The 18,446-nt window shown below is 38.3% G+C and overlaps 1 protein-coding gene across 3 annotated transcripts in view; it reads right to left on the bottom strand.

Annotated features, from left to right (window-relative positions):
* Positions 1-18,446, bottom strand: part of syt7b (synaptotagmin VIIb) — a 390,158-nt gene that overhangs the window by 220,717 nt on the left and 150,995 nt on the right. For 2 of the 3 annotated variants that reach the window (XM_061887142.1, XM_061887141.1), the window contains exon 2: positions 9,564-9,667. The exons of the other annotated variant lie outside the window; for it this stretch is intronic. In XM_061887142.1, coding sequence (XP_061743126.1) covers positions 9,564-9,667 — 104 coding nt within the window. The remainder of the gene's footprint in view (positions 1-9,563; positions 9,668-18,446) is intronic. 3 annotated transcript variants of the gene reach the window in all.

The raw sequence follows: 18,446 nt of genomic DNA on the forward strand, positions 1-18,446 counted from the left end.
AATATATCGATTTTTTTGATTCGATTCGATTCTCAATTCAAAAACGATATTTTTCTGATTCAAAACGATTCTGTATTCATTCAATACGTAGGATTTCAGCAGAATATACCCCAGTCTGCAGACATGCAAGCAGAGTAGTAGATTTGGAAAAAAAAAAGCTTTTATAAATGTAAAGGACAATGTTTTATCAACTGATTGCAATAATGTAAATTTGTTTTAACTATTTAAACAAACCAAAAATATGATTTATTTTATCTTTGTGAAAACATTGGACACAGTGTGTTGTCAAGCTTATGAGATGCGATGCAAGTGTAAGCCACTGTGACACTATTGGTCCTTTTTTCAATTTTTATAAATGTCTAATGATAATGTCAATGAGGGATTTTTAATCACTGCTATGCTGAAATTATAAATAATATTGATACTGTGTTTGATAATATACATTTTTGTTTCACTACTTTTGGTTTGTTCGGTGTCGTGTTTGTGTCTCCTCTCAAGTTTATTGCAGTTCTGAGTGTTGCTGGGTCAGGTTTGGTTTTGGAATTGGATTGCATTGTTATGGTATTGGCACAGTGGTTTGTTAGATTGATTAAAAAAAATATATATAAAAAAAAAAATAAATAAAAATAAAAATAGATTTAAAAAAAATGAGAATCGATTCCGAATCGCACAACGTATTCGATTCGATTTTTTCCCCACACCCCTAGTTGGCAAGTATGCATTAATGCAATGTGGCCCCCCAATGAAAAAAAGTTGCACACTCCTGCTTTAAATGGACATTTTATATTGTATGTAGTTTGTAGACTTTTGTGCAACTGCTTTATATGCAACCACGCAACAAGCAAATATGATGAAACACATCCCGGTGGATCGACATGTATCAAACAAACCCCCTTTTGCTCCAGCAGCAGGAGCCAATTGCTCAGCCTGATGCTGATTAGCATATGGATCATTAGCATGGCAGTTGAGGCAAAAGACAGGCAGCCATTATACACAAAGCTTGTGGCGCACAAAAGCATGTTTACGGAGCACACAAACAATCCAGAACACAGTTACTATCATGGCCGAGTATGCAAACCTCTCTTTGGCTCCAAAGCCTTGTACGCTGCAACAACACCAAGTCAACATTCACTCCACGCATTCGATCCAAGGTCACAGAATCATGAAACATGACGACCCACGTGACTGAAGTTCACTTTAATTAGCCCGGGGAAAGAAAACGTGGAAGGCCACACAGTGTGTTTATAATAAAAAACACAATCCACTCTCAGCGCTACAAGTCCTATTATTTCTTACTTTGCAATTCATGTGAATAAAAGCCACAGTCACATAGTTCCAGATCGATACGCAGACGGAATTTTGCTTTAAAACACCAAACGCATATCAAAGTAGGACGGGATCATTAGATGAGTCTGCGTGAGTTATTTATTGTGCGAGTCGATACTGCTTTTTTTCAATAGCTGGTGACAAATTCCACAAAATACAATTTGCATCGAGCAGCAAACACATTTGACTCTTTAAACCAAGAGTTTTCATTGCAAAGTTGTTTTTTTAAAATATGGTCTTACATTGCTTTTCATAAGCCACATGTTGTCTGATTCAGTTTTAGACAAATAATACGCTTTCTTACAGGATAAAAGTTAACAAACTATCCATTCATCCATTTTCTACCGCTAATTCCCTTTAGAGTAACGGGTGGCACTGGAGACTATCTCAGCTACAATCGGGCGGAAGGCGGGGAACACCCTGGACAAGTCGCCACCTCATCGCATTTTCATCATAGGTACACTTCAACTGTGAGAGACAGAATTTGAAAAAAAATCCAGGAATTCACATTGTAGGAATTTTAAGGAATTTATTTGTAAATTATGGTGGAAAATAAGTATTCGGTCAACCATTCAAAGCTCTCACTGATGGAAAGAGGTTTTGGCTCAAAATCTCACGATACATGGCTCCATTCATTCTTTCCTTAACACGGATCAATCGTCCTGTCCCCTTAGCAGAAAAACAGCCCCAAAGCATGATGTTTCCACCCCCATGCTTCACAGTAGGTATGGTGTTCTTGGGATGCAACTCAGTATTCTTCTTCCTCCAAACACGACGAGTTGAGTTTATACCAAAAAGTTCTATTTTGGTTTCATCTGACCACATGACATTCTCCCAATCCTCTGCGTTATCATTCATGTATCCATTTTGGTATAATCTCAACTCGTCGTGTTTGGAGGAAGAAGAATACTGAGTTGCATCCCAAGAACACCACACCTACTGTGAAGCATGGGGGTGGAAACATTGATACCCAAATTTGGGGTATCATCCAAAACTAATGTAAAGCATTTAAATAACAAAAGAATAAGTGATTATTACATGTTATCATAGGTGTAGATGAAACATGTTAAAAGAAAAAGTAAACAGATAACAGTAAATGAAAAAGTAGATTAATAATTCATTTTTACCACTTGTCCTTAATAATTTTGACAAAATAATAAAATGATAAATGGCACAATATGTTACTGCATATGTCAGCAGCTAAATTAGGAGTCTTTGTTTGCTTATTTACTAATAAAAGACAAGTTGTCTTGTATGTTCACTATTTAGGGACACAATTGTAATAAAAAACATATGTTTAACTTACTCTAAGATTTTTTAATAAAATAAAGCCAATAATGCAATTTTTTGTGGTCCCCTTTATTTAGAAAAGTACCAAAAAGTATCAAAATACTTTTGGTACCGGTCCAGAAATAGTGGTATAGGGACAAAACTTATATATATATATATATACACTTTTCCAAACACCACATTAAATTGTCTTAATCCCCAGATTATTTGCAAAATGACACACTTTGGTCAAAACATACGCCCATTCATCAAAGTAAAGAAAGCATTTGTATAATGCAGTTTTACTATTGGAGTGAGTTACCCAGAACAGTGATGAAAACAAAACAAATTTGTGAAAACCTCTATTTTACCATAAGAAATCACATGTTTGGGCGTTTTGCCTGACCTTTTTAAAATATGTAATGAATGATAACTTTAATTTGATAACATATGTTAGCAATTTCATAGCAATCGTCATTGTTTACTCTGAAGTGGGCCTGTATGTAAGGACCTAAACAGAAAGTAAACATATCCTGTAATCCTTTCAGTGCCCAACAATGATGCTGCAAACTGAAATTATTTATTTTTACCACAGCGAGGTAAAGTTACATATGGCATGCAGTACAAATTAAAATCTGAGACGAATAAAAAGGTTTTGAAAAAAAAAATCTGGAGATAAATAAAAATAACAGCATAGAGCACAGGTGCCAACTCAAGGCCAAACTCAAACTCAATTTGTGTGGCCCCCGAAAGTGTTGAAATAATGTGGAAATAAAGTACGTTATCTTTTCTTAATAAATGTGTTAAAAATGAATGTACTGGGTACAATTACATATCTTTACACTATAATAATTTCTAATAATAAAACAAAATATTACATCATTATATATTTTAAAACAATGTTAATGTTCAAATATAGATAAATAAATGCTTAAATATGTGCTTTACATATGATTTCAAAGCAAGTAGTCCAACAAACTGTTTATGTAAAAAACTTAACAGTAAACTTTTTTTACGGTAAAATCCACTTTCAAAATGGAGTAATGCACTATAAAACACAACAATGCAGATTTTCAAGTATAAAAAAACTTGCATTAATCTTTACGTAAAAAAAAAAACCCAAAAGAGTGGTACCGTTTTTCCATTCCATTTATTTTAATTCCATGTATTTTTGTATTTTATTTGCTGTAAAAAAAAAACAAATGCAAATATTAATGTAAAATTGTGGCGACAGAGCTGCCAGTTTGATACAGTACAATCTACAGATTTTTTTTTTGTACAGCGTACATACAAAGACATAATCAAATACATAGACAATTATACACCTGATTTATATATACACATTTATATTCATACTGTATATTATTCACTGTTAAAAGCGGCCCTCTGAGGGCAACCATAACTGCAATGTGGCCCTCAATGAAAAAGGAGTTTTACATGTTAAGTATCGGCGACATATGCAGATTTAGGCAACAGACACTCTATGAAAGAACCTACTCAAAAGCCTCAGTTACTCATTCTGCTAATCAGCTGCCCGTCTAGCTGGATCAGGCCCTAGTATCTCATCCACATCACATGTGCAAGATGGGAAGGTGTGTGTAAACCATTTTCTGGAATATTTCGCAAAAACTGTGAAGCAGAGTCTATGCCTAATATTGGGCACATCTGCACAGTGGTTTTTGTTTACTGTGTGTCGACCTTTGTTAACTGTGTGAACATTTTAAATTTAGTGTGCAAGCCAGGGGTGTCAAACTCATTTTAGATCGGGGGACACATGGAGAAAAATCTGGTAAATCACGGCATGATAACTTAAAAATAAAGACGACTTCTGATTTTTTTCTTTGTTTAAAAATAGAACAATAACATTCATGGGGCGGTATAGCTCGGTTGGTAGAGTGGCCGTGCCAGCAACTTGAGGGTTCCAGGTTCGATCCCCACTTCCGCCATCCTAGTCACTGCCGTTGTGTCCTTGGGTAAGACACTTTACCCGTCTGCTCCCACTGACACCTACACTGGTTTAAATGTAACTTAGATATTGGGTTTTGCAATGTAAAGTGGTTTGAGTCACTAGAGAAAAGCGCTATATAAATATAAATCACAAATTCACTAAATTCTGAAATTGTACAAATCATAATGTTCTTTTTTATTTTTTATTATTTTTTTTACAATTACATATTGTGGTTAATAGTATATATCCTTTTTTGTTGTCATCTATACTTTTGGAATAAATTATGTGATAATGTTCATCAATCAACTCTTCGGTGTTAATTTTCAATCTATCAACATAAAAAAAAAAATAGTAACACTTTAGTCTGGGGAGCATATTCACCCTTAATTAGTTGCTTATTAAAGTAACAAAGACTTAATCTAGAGTTATTTGGACACTAGGGGAACATATAAGGGTTAAAGTTACTAATTATGAGGTTTCTTAGTTAAAGGCTTACTGGTTGTATAATAACGCCATGCAGAATAAGGCATTAATAAGTACTTAATAATGACTTAGAGCCAATGTTACTAATTTGAATGTTAACAAGCAACTAATTAATGGGGAATATGTGTTCCTCATACTAAAGTGTCACCAAAAAACTATAGCACAATCAAATTACAGGATGTTGTTTGTGTAGTTTGATCATTTTACATTATGTGGTTTGTTTGGTACACATGAGGCATCATCTACAAAGATCCAAATAATTGCTATTGCGACATCCAGTGGACACATTTAGAACTGCCGTTTCAGGGTAACTTTTATACTGAGCAAACTCATCCCGCGGGTCGGATAAAACCCGTCCGCGGGCCTGATCCGGTTTCAAACAACGTTTGACACCCCTGGTGTAAGCAATTGGAAAAAACTGTAACATTGATTAGAGCGGTGGTTCTCAACCTTTTTTCAGTGATGTACCCCCTGTGAACATTTTTTTAATTCAAGTACCCCCTAATCAGAGCAAATAATTTTTGGTTCAAAAAAAGAGATAAAGAAATAAAATACAGCACTATGTCATCAGTTTCTGATTTATTAAATTGTATAAAATATTGCTCATTTGTAGTGGTCTTTCTTTAACAATTTGGAAAAAAAAGATGTAAAAATAACTAAAAACTTGTTGAAAAATAAACAAGTGATTCAATTATAAATAAATATTTCTACACATAGAAGTAATCATCAACTTAAAGTGGCCTCTTTGGGGATTGTAATAGAGATCCATCTGGATTCATGAACTTAATTCTAAACATCTCTTCACAAAAAAAGAAATCTTTAATATCAATATTTATGGAACATATCCACAAAAAATCTAGCTGTCAACACTGAATATTACATTGTTGTATTTATTTTCACAGTTTATGAACTTACATTCATATTTTGTTGAAGTATTTTTCAATAAATATATTTATAAAGGATTTTTAAATTGTTGCTTTTTTTAGAATATTTAAAAAATATCTCACGTACCCTTTGGCATACCTTGAAGTTTCAAGTTTCAAGTTTCATGTTTATTCACAATACCATAAAACAATTTCAATAGTAGTGAATGTCACCAATTAGAGATGTTGGTACGTGAAAGGGTCCCCCAAATAAGCTAGAAGAAGCTTTTGACAGGGGGTCCAGAGGACAGAATATGTACATGGAATGATGGAACATGAAACATGGTAGCAAGCACAATAACACCAAAATCAAAAACAACGCTATATGATAAACACAAGATAATAGTACTAAAGCAAGCATACACATACATACATACATACATTCAACCATGCAAAACCCAACAGTAGTCCATCCCACATGAGGCATTAAAGTTAGGTGGTTAATAGATAGCTTGTCAGTTTCTTTTTGAAGTTGGAGAATGGATACAGCATCTTGAGGCTCTCATTAAGCTGGTTCCAAATCTTTGGTCCCCTGCATACCACACTTCGAGCGGTACAAGCCAGTAAACGATGTTTACCTGTTATCAGATCTAAGTTACGAGTGTTGTGGGCATGCTGGGGATGGTAAATAGGAACCAAGCTACAGAGCCTAAAGGGGAACAGTATCACAATTTCAAAAGGGTTAAAAACAATAAAAATCAGTTCCCAGTGGCCTGTTGTTTTTTTATTTTTTTTTTCAAAATTTTACCGCTCCCGGAATATCCCTAAAAAAAGCCTTAAAGTGCCTTTTTTTCGCTCTCTGCCAAGACACTGTTCATTTTCCTATGACGTCATACAGTGCTGCCAATACAAACAAACAATGGCGAATACCACAGCAAGATATAGCGACATTAGCTCGGATTCAGACTCGGATTTCAGCGGCTTAAGCGATTCAACAGATTACGCATGCATTGAAACAGATGGTTGGAGTATGAAAGTATTGAAGAAGAAACTTAAACTATTGAGCGAATAGCTAATGACGCTATTCATAGCCATAGCATGGCCGGATAGCTGCGTTAGCATCGCCGGTAAAATGTGCGGACCAAACGATCAGGACTTTGGCATCTTGTGACACTGGAGCAACTTAAATCCGTCGATTGGTAAGTGTTTTTTTCGCATTAAATGTGGGAGGAAGGAAACGTAATATAGTTGAAAATGCATATGCAGGTTATCCATACATCTCTGTGCCACGTCGGCTTTAGCACCGCCGGTAAATAGCATGTTAACATCGATTAGCGTAGCATGTTAGCATCGAATAGCTGGCAGTCAACATCAACAAAACTCACCTTTGTGATTTCGTTGATTATCGTTGCAAATGCATTTGCAGGTTATCCATACATCTCTGTGCCATGTCTGCTTTAGCACCGCCGGTAAATAGCATGTTAGCGTCGATTAGCGTAGCATGTTAGCATCGATTAGCTGGCAGCCACGCCGCGACCAAATATGTCTGATTAGCACATAAGTCAACATGAACAAAACTCACCTTTGTGATTTAATTGACTTAATCGTTGCAAATGCATCTGCAGGTTATCCATACATCTCTGTGTCATGTCTGTCATCGCCGGTAAAATGTGGAGACACTTTGGTACATTCAATGGGGGTCTGGCGGCAGACACTTTCACATCTTCGGGCCAGTGGTGCAACTTGAATCCCTCCCTGTTAGTGTTGTTACACCCTCCGACAACACACCGACGAGGCATGATGTCTCCAAGGTTAAAAAAAATAGTCAAAAATAACAGAGCTGAGACCCGGTGTTTGCAATGTGTTGAAAATGAAAATGGCGGCTGTATTACCTCGGTGACGTCACATTCTGACTTCATCGCAAAAAGACCGATAAACAGAAAGGCGTTTAATTCGCCAAAATTCACCCATTTAGAGTTTGGAAATCGGTTAAAAAAATACATGGTCTTTTTTCTGCAACATCAAGGTATATATTGACGCTTACATAGGTCTGGTGATGATGTTCCCCTTTAAGATTCAGCCTGTAAATGACTTGATAGGTTAAGCAAGCATTTAGATAAATATTGATCTCTGTCAGTCTTAAGAGATATTATTTATGGAATAGATGTCGAGTGGGGGCATTCAACTTGGACCATGACAGGGCCCGTATGATTTTCTTTTGCATGGATTCTAATTTGTGAAGGTAGGTAGGGAAGGTGTTACACCAGATGATATTACAGTAGTTTAGATGTGGTTCTAAGAGAGTTTTCTATAGGGTAAGTAGAGCATAAAGAGGAAGATAATGACGAAGGTGAAAGAACAGGCCAACATATATCGATAATTTGTCTAACAGATGGCTAATATGACCCCCCTTTGGGAACCACCGGATTAGAGTTGTCACGCCAAATTTCTTCTCTCTACAACACCCCCCCCCCCCCCCCCCCCATTTACTTCGGGGTCATGATTAATACAGACGTTTTGTTAACGCTATATTATAAAAAAAATTTAAAAAACAATTTACAAACACAAGCTATGGGATGACATAAGAGGAAACGTGACCCCGGAAGTAAATGCGTCATCCCAGGGGTGTCAAACGTCGTTTGAAACCAGATCAGGCCCGCGGACAGGTTTTATCCGACCCGCGGGATTAGTTTGCTCAGTATAAAAGTTACCCTGAAACGGCAGTTCTAAATGTGTCCACTGGATGTCGCAATAGCAATTATTTGTATCTTTGTAGATGATGCCACATGTGTACCAAACAAACCACATAATGTAAAATGATCAAACTACACAAATAACATCCTGTAATTTGATTTTGTTATAATTTTTTGGTGAAACTTTAGTATGAGGAACACATATTCACCATTAATTAGTTGCTTGTTAACATTCAAATTAGTAACATTGGCTCTTAGTCATTATTAAGTGCTTATTAAAGGCCTACTGAAATGAGATTTTCTTATTTAATCGGGGATAGCAGGTCCATTCTATGTGTCATACTTGATCATTTCGCGATATTGCCATATTTTTGCTGAAAGGATTTAGTAGAGAATATCGACAATAAAGTTCGCAACTTTTGGTCGCTAATAAAAAAGCCTTGCCTTTACCGGAAGTAGAAGACGATGTGCGCGTGACATCACGGGTTGTAGGGCTCCTCACATCCTCACATTGTTTATAATCATAGCCACCAGCAGCTAGAGTGATTCGGACTGAGGAAGCGACAAATTCCCCATTAGTTTGAGCGAGGATGAAAGATTTGAGGATGAGGAGAGTGAGAGTGAAGGACTAGAAAAAAAAAAGGCGAGGGCAGTGGGAGCGATTCAGATGTTATTAAACACATTTACTCAGATAATTCTTGAAAATACCTTATCTGCTTATTGTGTTACTAGTGTTTCAGTGAGATTATAAGGTACCTGAAAGTCGGAGGGGTGCGGCCACAGGTGTGGTGACCGCTAGTGTCTCCAGTGGGAGGAGGTAGTAGAAATTTGGCGTGACAGCGTACATGCAGTTCAAGTTTAGAAATATAAGTCAGTCCTGAACCTCGCGGCACATCACTGTCTTTTTTTTTTTTGTACATGTGAATGATTGGTAGTTTTCAATGATTGATTGCATGACTTACTGTAAGTACAGTCACTTACCAGTTTACGTTGGCACCAGGTGCAGACACCACATAGAGCAACTAGCCAAAGGGCACATACTAAGAATGCCAAAGACACCAGGAATACACTGAGAGACACTGAACCTGAGGGGAAGGGACAGAAAAAGGAAGACAAACAGAGACAAGAATATTAGTTGAGGCTCACAGTTGAAACATCCTGGGTTTTTTTGTGTGTGTGTGACAACGCTCCCTATTTTAGTCGCGATTGGGAGCAAAGGCGTGTGATGCTCTGGCCTTGTTTCCGCCTGCATTCATCATTCTCCAGCAGTTGTTATCAGCGAGACAGACAAGTGTTAAAAAGCGACGGGACTGTTTCATGCCGGCGTTCGCGGTGTATAAATAGAGGATGTGCACTCGTCAGGAAGAGATCATATCAAGGACCACAAGCCATGCAATTACTAGCATCCGTTTTCTTTCGCAGCTATCTTGTAAATCCTTCAGCAACTTTGTTCCCAACTTGATGTATGAAACTTCTTCCCCGGCCCACGACTTTCTTTCAATTACTGACACTCGACGCCGCCAATCAATTGTTTGTCGCTATGTCGGCGACATGATGGAATATGCATAGCAGTCTGGGACTAAAACAATGTCTGCAAACAATTAGCCCGTCCATGGCAAATTCTCTCCTCTACAGCCTTCCCACCTGCAAAATTAATCAAAACACTAAGTCACTCCTTTATCCCCTTTTCTTTTTTTTAATCACTCACTTGAGAGCACATTGCAAATAATAACAAAGGCATTTGAGTGGACGGAGACACAATATACTTTAAATATTCTATACACTTGTTGTAAGAAGTTTACTTTTACTCAACATGTGCATGTCATAGCGGACGGCGTGGCGCCATTGGGAGAGTGGCCGTGCCAGCAACCTGAGGGTTCCTGGTTCAATCCCCACCTTCGACCAACCTCGTCACGTCTGTTGTGTCCTTGGCAAGACACTTCACCCTTTCTCCTGGTGAGTGGTGGTTAGCGCCTTGCATGGCTGTTCCCGCCATCAGTGGGTGAATGGGTGAATATGGAAATAGTGTTAAAGTGCTTTAAATACCTTGAAGTCAGAAAAGTACAAGTATAACCCATTTACCATTCATTAATTTGGTTGTCATTAATAATGTTTGCTTTTTTATGAGTGATTATAAAACAGACATCTTTACAGATTTAAAAAACAAGAATTAAGTGCATAGGTTGGGATTCTCTCTAAACATTAGATTTATATATATATAGCGACCCCAAAAGGGAATAAGCGGTAGAAAATGGATGGATATATATACATATATATATATATATATATATATATATATATATATATATATATATATATATATATATATATATATATATATATATATATACATATATATATATATATATATGTATATATACATATAAATATCTGTGCATAACAGAGCATTTTATTTAGGGAGGGGTACCAAATTCAGTACTTTTAGAGGTACCCACGGAAGTCCGCCGGTACTACTGATTATCGATTTGAAATAAAAATAAAACCGTGCCATATTTTGATAACCTTGAACAGTAGCACGTGACATCACATGCTGCAAAGTTCTCAAACACGGCTCAAACACTTGGCCGGGAAACAACAGTCAAGCACTAAGAGCGGACTTAGTAATTGTATGGCAATGATCTGTGCACACAGGCACTTGGAAGGACAGTAAGGCTTCTCTTTTTAAAATGCGCTAGCTCGATGCTAATGTACACTGGATTTTCCATTGACAAGCTACCAACTAACATTAGCTATTAATTGTAGAAATATCAACACCTTCAAATTTGATAATCAAAACTACAACTAAGATGCAGGTAAGAGTTCAACAGATGGTGTGTAATAAATACAATACTTACACAACTAACGTCTCAGAATTGCAACTGCCTGCAAAGTATTTTATTTAATACAGTATAATGTCGCGTTGGAAACGCATCGTGGTTGCGTGTTGTGTCACCCCAGGATGCACGAGGACAAAGACAGGCAGGAATTGGAGGCAGGAGCTTGGTTTAATACAAAAACTAAAATAACACTGATACAAAAGGCAAAAGAAAAGGCGTGCCAAACGCACGAAAAGCTAACGCTAACTAGCATGCAGTACAAGAGTTCAAAAATAGCTTGCCGAGTGCACGAGAAGCTAAGGAGCTACTTAGCAAAGATACAAAAACGTAGATAAACCAACGTGAGTGTTGCATGGAGCAAACAACGAATCAAGACAGAACTGAGGTCAAAGGCAGGCTTAAATACTAAAGCAATAATCAAAACACAGGTGCGCGTCAAAAACAAGGACGGGTGGAACAAATCAGAAACCATGGAGACAAGATACATAAGGAAGTGCAAAAACTAAGAACAGGAAGAGTCCAAAACGATCGAAAAAACACAAAAGGACTCAATAACCAAAAACATGTATGATCCGGGCGGCAGATCATAACAGTATAATACAATTCAGTACTGGCAAATGAGACTTAAAAGTGTAAGAAAACAAGATTAATTTTTAAAACATTTAAACATATTAAAGCACCAAATATTGGTACTTTAATTGATTCAGGTACCCATTCCTACGGTGCAAGCTTACAGACAGTGGCTGATGTTGTCGTTTTCCACTGCTCTAAAAAAGAGAAACAAGAGGAGTCCATCCTATATGTGATTACCCATAAAGCATACAGTATCGTCCTATTGTATTTGTTCTGCAGGACTACAGTATCATACTACCTGCTGTAAAAATACATTTAGTGCCTCTCTATCATCATTTGCATCAGTTTTTATTGCAAATGCAGTATTATAAATACAAACATAGGTCTGTAATAAAGTCAGCCAACTGAATCTGTATTACCAAGTCATAAAAATGATGATGTTTGTTTCCTGAAGTGTGTTATCAGTATCAGTGGAGGAGAGAGAAGCCAGCAACCCTGAAGAAGAATCCAATTGCCGGATCGCTTTCTTTCTTTCAGTCCTTGACGGAAGTCGACTGAAAGCTTTTTGTTATTCATCTCTTTTCTGCAGAGTGCAGACGCAAAACCCCACAAGAGCCAGCTGCTGCACTAAAAATCCGTCTGACGGCTTTTAACATCGCTTCAGTGCGAGACCCTTGCCAAGGAGTTGAGCTTAGCCAAATATCCACGACGCACTTTCACAACATCCGTTACTTGCTGGTACTGAAATACCCCTAATAAGGACAATGGATCACTGGCAATCAGTGTAAGGCATAACGCTGTTACAAAAAAAAACGGTGCAGGCAATATTACATACAGATAATATGTATGAGAAATGCACATATAAATTAAATACACAGAGGACATCGGACATTAAATGAGCTCAAATATACCGACAAGTGAGGCATAATGATGCAATATGTACATAAATCTTGCCTAAATAGCATGTTAGCATCAATTAACTTGCAGTCATGCACTGACCAAATATGCCTGATTAGCACTCCACACAAGTCAATAACGTCAAGAAAGTTTACCTTTGTGTGCCTTCACTCACAGCATAAAAAGTTTGGTGGACAAAATGAGACAAAAAATGAGTGCCATGAAATATGTCTTTCTCTGGCATCGTTGAAGAAAGTTATACGAGTAAACAAACTACGGTGAGTTTAAAGGCCTACTGAAATGAGATTTTCTTATTTAAACAGGGATAGCAGGTCCATTCTATGTGTCATACTTGATCATTTCGCGATATTGCCATAATTTTGCTGAAAGGATTTAGTAGAGAACATCCACGATAAAGTTCGCAACTGGAGAAAAGCCCTGCCTCTACCGGAAGTCACATGTTGAGGACTCCTCATATATTCACATTGATTTTAATGGGAGCCTCCAACAAAAACAGCTATTCAGACCGAGAAAAGGACAATTTCCCCATTAATTTAAGCGAGGATGAAATATCCGTGTTTGAGGATATTGATAGCGACGGACCAGAACAAAAAAAAAAAAAAAGTTTAAAAAAAAACAACGATTGCAATCGCATTGCATTGGGACGGATTCATATGTTTTTAGACACATTTACTAGGATAATTCTGGGAAATCCCTTATCTTTCTATCGTGTTGCTAGTTTTTTAGTGAGTTTAACAGTACCTGATAGTCGGAAGTGTACGTCCACGGCCGGGTGTTGACGCGCAGTGTCTCGGGGAAGTCGACGGCAGCTGTATGGACGGCACAAGCTCAGCTGATATCCGGTAAGAGGCGACTTTTTACCACAATTTTCTCACCAAAACCTGCTGGTTGACATGTAGTCGGGATCCATGTCCGCTCTGATCCATACTAAAGTTTCACCTCCGTGAATTTTAAACAAGGAATCACCATGTGTTTGTGTGGCTAAAGGCTAAAGCTTCCCAACTCCGTCTTTCTAGTTTTGACTTCTCCAATATGAACGAATTGCAAAAGATTCAGCAACACAGATCTCCAAAATACTGTGTAATTATGCGGTTTAAGCAGATGACTTTTAGCTGTGTGTGTGCGCAGCACTCATATTCATAACAGCCCGTGACGTCACGCGTACACGTCATCATTACGCGACGTTTTCAAGAAAAAAGTCCCGCAAAATTTAAAATTGCAATTTAGTAAACTAAAAAGGCCGTATTGGCATGTCGGTAGTAGTGGGTTTCAGTAGGCCTTTAAGGACTGCCAAAATTAGTAGGAGAAAAACAAATACTCTCATCAGGATATCATATTTAATATAAACAGTGGGATTTGTAACAATTAGTAAGGTGTGTCATGTTGTCTTCCTACAGAAACCATATTAAAACAAAAATATATATTTCCCCCCCATCTTTTTCTATTTTCATACATTTTTGAAAAAGCTCCAGGGAGTCACTAGGGCAGCGTTAAAGAGCTACAGGTTGCAGACCCCCACTCTAAGGACTGTAGCATTTTAGCTCACGGCTAACATCCCTCTACAGTACAAAGCAACTTTTCAGTCAGCCATCCTCGCTTCATAGGGGCAAATAAACTATGTTTCCTAGAAGGATCATTATCATTTGAGGGATGAGGAATAGCTAAACATGTACACTACACACTGGAAGATACGCTACCGGCTAATCTGGAGCTCTTAAATGTAAACAGAGGTGGATGGATCGATACAAATATCGGCAGTAACTATACCAACTATAGTATCATGGTTGATACTACAGTGGTCAGAGCGATATTATTTTATTATAAAACAACATTTTGTGTTTTTTGTTGTATAGAAACTCAGGAAATAAGTCAGTGGTCACAAAAACCAATCGATTCAAATCAGAGCCAATAGTAGGTAGTGTTGTCCCGATACCAATATTTTGATACGGGTACCGGTACCAAATTTATTTTGCTAATTTTCGGTACATTTCGATACTTCTCTAAATAAAGGGGACCGCAAAAATTGCATGATTGGCTTTATTTCAACAAAAACATCTTACGGTACATTACACATATGTTTCTTATTGCAAGTTTGTCCTTAAATAAGTGAACTTGTCTTTTAGTAGTAAGTAAGCAAACAAAGGTTGCTAATTTAGCTGCTGACATTAGCAGTAACATATTGTGTCATTTATCATTCTATTATTCTGTCCAAAATATTAATATTAATATTATCTTAGTTTTGGATGATACCACAAATTTGGGTATCAATCCAATACAAAGTAGTTACAGGATCATACATTGGTCGTATTCAAAGTCCTCAATTGTCCAGGGACATATTTCCTGAGTTTATCAACAGAATATGAATTAAAAAAACAAAACAAAAGCAGTTGTTGCGATGTCAAAACATTTTAATGTATTCATAGTAGTATCGACTACATATGCTCCTGACTTGGTATCGTTACAGTGGATGTTAGGTGTAGATCCACCAATGGCGATTGTTTACATTTTGAGCGACAGTGTGTAATGAAGCATGTTTCCCTGTACTGCAAGGATAATATTTGTAAGAAACGTACTTTATTTGTCGCCATGGAGACGAGGATTAGTGATTTAGAAGTGGCTAAAACACTGCACACTGGGGCTGGACTTTAGCCGCGAGCCAGCCAGCCAGGTCTTAAAGCACCTCTTCCAAGTGGGCGTTTCAGTCTTATAGCTTCACCTACATCGTTAGGTTTTAGACCAAAATGCGTCCATTCTCCCTTTTCTGTCTACACATTCTGTTTGCTTGTAAGTACTCCGTGATTGTGCGCTGCCAAACGTGCTCCTTCGCTCGTAACACCAGCAATGTCACAACATGACGACGTGGGCGCGGGGGGTTAAGGGGTATTGGGTGTTGAACCGGTACTTTTCAGAAGCGGTATAGTACCAAATATGATTAATTAGTTTTGCGGTACTATACTAATACCGGTATACCATACAACCCCAATAGTAGGAAATCATTATAAAAACAGTTAATTTATATTGTTACAATACGAAGGTCCTGATTAGTTCTGAGTTCAAGGATGATATTTGTAAGAAACTTACTTTATTTTTCGCCATGGAGACAAGGATTAGTGATTTAGAAGTAGCTAAAACACTGCACACTGAGGATGGACTTTAGCCGCTAGCTAGCTAGCCATGTCTTAAAGCACCTCTTCCGGTGGGCGTTTCAGTCTTATAGCTTCACTTACATTGTTAGTTTTTACACCAAAATGCGTCCATTCTCCCTTTTCTGTCTACACACTCTGTCTGCTTGTAAGTACTCCGTGATTGTGCGCTGCCGAACGTGCTCCTTCGCTCGTAAATCCAGCGATGTCACAACATGACGACGTGGGCACGGGGGGTTAAGGGGTATTGGGTGTTGAACCGGTACTTTTCAGAAGCGGTATAGTACCAAATATGATTCATTAGTATCGCGGTACTATACTAATACCGGTATACCATACAACCCCAATAGTAGGAAATCATTATAAAAACATTTAATTTATATTGTTACAATACGAAGGTCCTGATTAGTCCTGAGTTCAAGGATGATATTTGTAAGAAACTTACTTTATTTTTCGCCATGGAGACGAGGATTAGTGATTTAGAAGTGGCTAAAACACCGCACACTGGGGCTGGACCTTAGCCGCGAGCCAGCCAGCCAGGTCTTAAAGCACCTCTTCCGGTGGGCGTTTCAGTCTTATAGCTTCACCTACATCGTTAGGTTTTAGACCAAAATGCGTCCATTCTCCCTTTTCTGTCTACACACTCTGTTTGCTTGTAAGTACTCCGTGATTGTGCGCTGCCAAACGTGCTCCTTCGCTCGTAACACCAGCATTGTCACAACATGACGACGTGGGCGCGGGGGGCTAAGGGGTATTGGGTGTTGAACCGGTACTTTTCAGAAGCGGTATAGTACCAAATATGATTAATTAGTTTTGCGGTACTATACTAATACCGGTATACCATACAACCCCAATAGTAGGAAATCATTATAAAAACATTTAATTTATATTGTTACAATACGAAGGTCCTGATTAGTCCTGAGTTCAAGGATGATATTTGTAAGAAACTTACTTTATTTTTCGCCATGGAGACGAGGATTAGTGATTTAGAAGTAGCTAAAACACTGCACACTGGGGATGGACTTTAGCCGCTAGCTAGCTAGCCATGTCTTAAAGCACCTCTTCCGGTGGGCGTTTCAGTTTTATAGCTTCACCTACATCGTTAGGTTTTAGACCAAAATGCGTCCATTCTCCCTTTTCTGTCTACACACTCTGTCTGCTTGTAAGTACTCCGTGATTGTGCGCTGCCGAACGTGCTCCTTCGCTCGTAAATCCAGCGATGTCACAACATGACGACGTGGACGCGGGGGGCTAAGGGGTATTGGGTGTTGAACCGGTACTTTTCAGAGGCGGTATAGTACCGAATATGATTCATTAGTATCGCGTTACGATACTAATACCGGTATACCATACAACCCTAATAGTAGGAAATCAATACGAAGTTCCTGATTAGTCCTGAGTTCAATCCCGGGCTTGCGGATCTTTCTGTGTGGAGTTTGCATGTTCTCCCCGTGACTGCGTGGGTTCCCTCCGGGTACTCCGGATTCCTCCCACCGCCAAAGACATGCACCTGGGGTAGAGATGCGCGGTTTGCGGTCTCATCCGCGGACTCCGCAGATAAACCGCGGGTCGGGCGGTTGACATGACGAAAAAATTGATTTTAATTAGATTCGGGCGGGTGGCGGTTGAACCATCTGGAAGTATTTGATATGTATGGTTCTGTGATCGGTATCCTTTGCCATCAAAGTGCCATTTAAGACCCGTGTCATAAAGCGAAGAAGACAATAAGAGACGCAATTATTCTCCTGAATGACTGCAGGTTTTTACCCAGATAATAAGTATTAGAGCGTGCTATGAAGCCATTGGCTTTGTCGCCTTCTACAACATGTACGATCTACTTGTCAGTCCAGCATCATCTTGTGTGTGGCTTCCGCAGACACACGCACACGACTGCAAGGCATACTGGGTGACACAAAGTACACTAATACTTGTGATATAAACAATTTTAACACTCTTAGTAATATGCGCCACACTATGAAGCCACACCAATTAAGAACGACAAACACGTTTCGGGAGAACATCCTCACAGTAACACAACATAAATGCAACACAACAAATACATAATCCTTTGTATTCATGACAATTCCTGACTATTTTATACACCCCGCTAGCAGCAAACCCCGCCACCCCCCTCCGTGCGTCGGTAAGGTGGGCGGGGTTGGGGGCGCAAAATATATTCAGAATCATGTCACGGATACGAAGGATTTTGGGTATTTGTTGTGTTGCGTTTATGTTGTGTTACTGTGAGGATGTTCTCCCGAAATGTGTTTATCAAACTTGTAGGGTGTGGCTTCACAGCGTGGCGCATATTAGTAAGTGTTAAACTTGTTTATATCACAACCATCAGTGTACTCTGTATCACCCAGTATGCCTTTCAATCTTGTGCGTGTGAT

This window comes from Nerophis ophidion, linkage group LG25 (assembly GCF_033978795.1).
Source record: "Nerophis ophidion isolate RoL-2023_Sa linkage group LG25, RoL_Noph_v1.0, whole genome shotgun sequence".
NCBI classification, from domain to species: domain Eukaryota; kingdom Metazoa; phylum Chordata; class Actinopteri; order Syngnathiformes; family Syngnathidae; genus Nerophis; species Nerophis ophidion.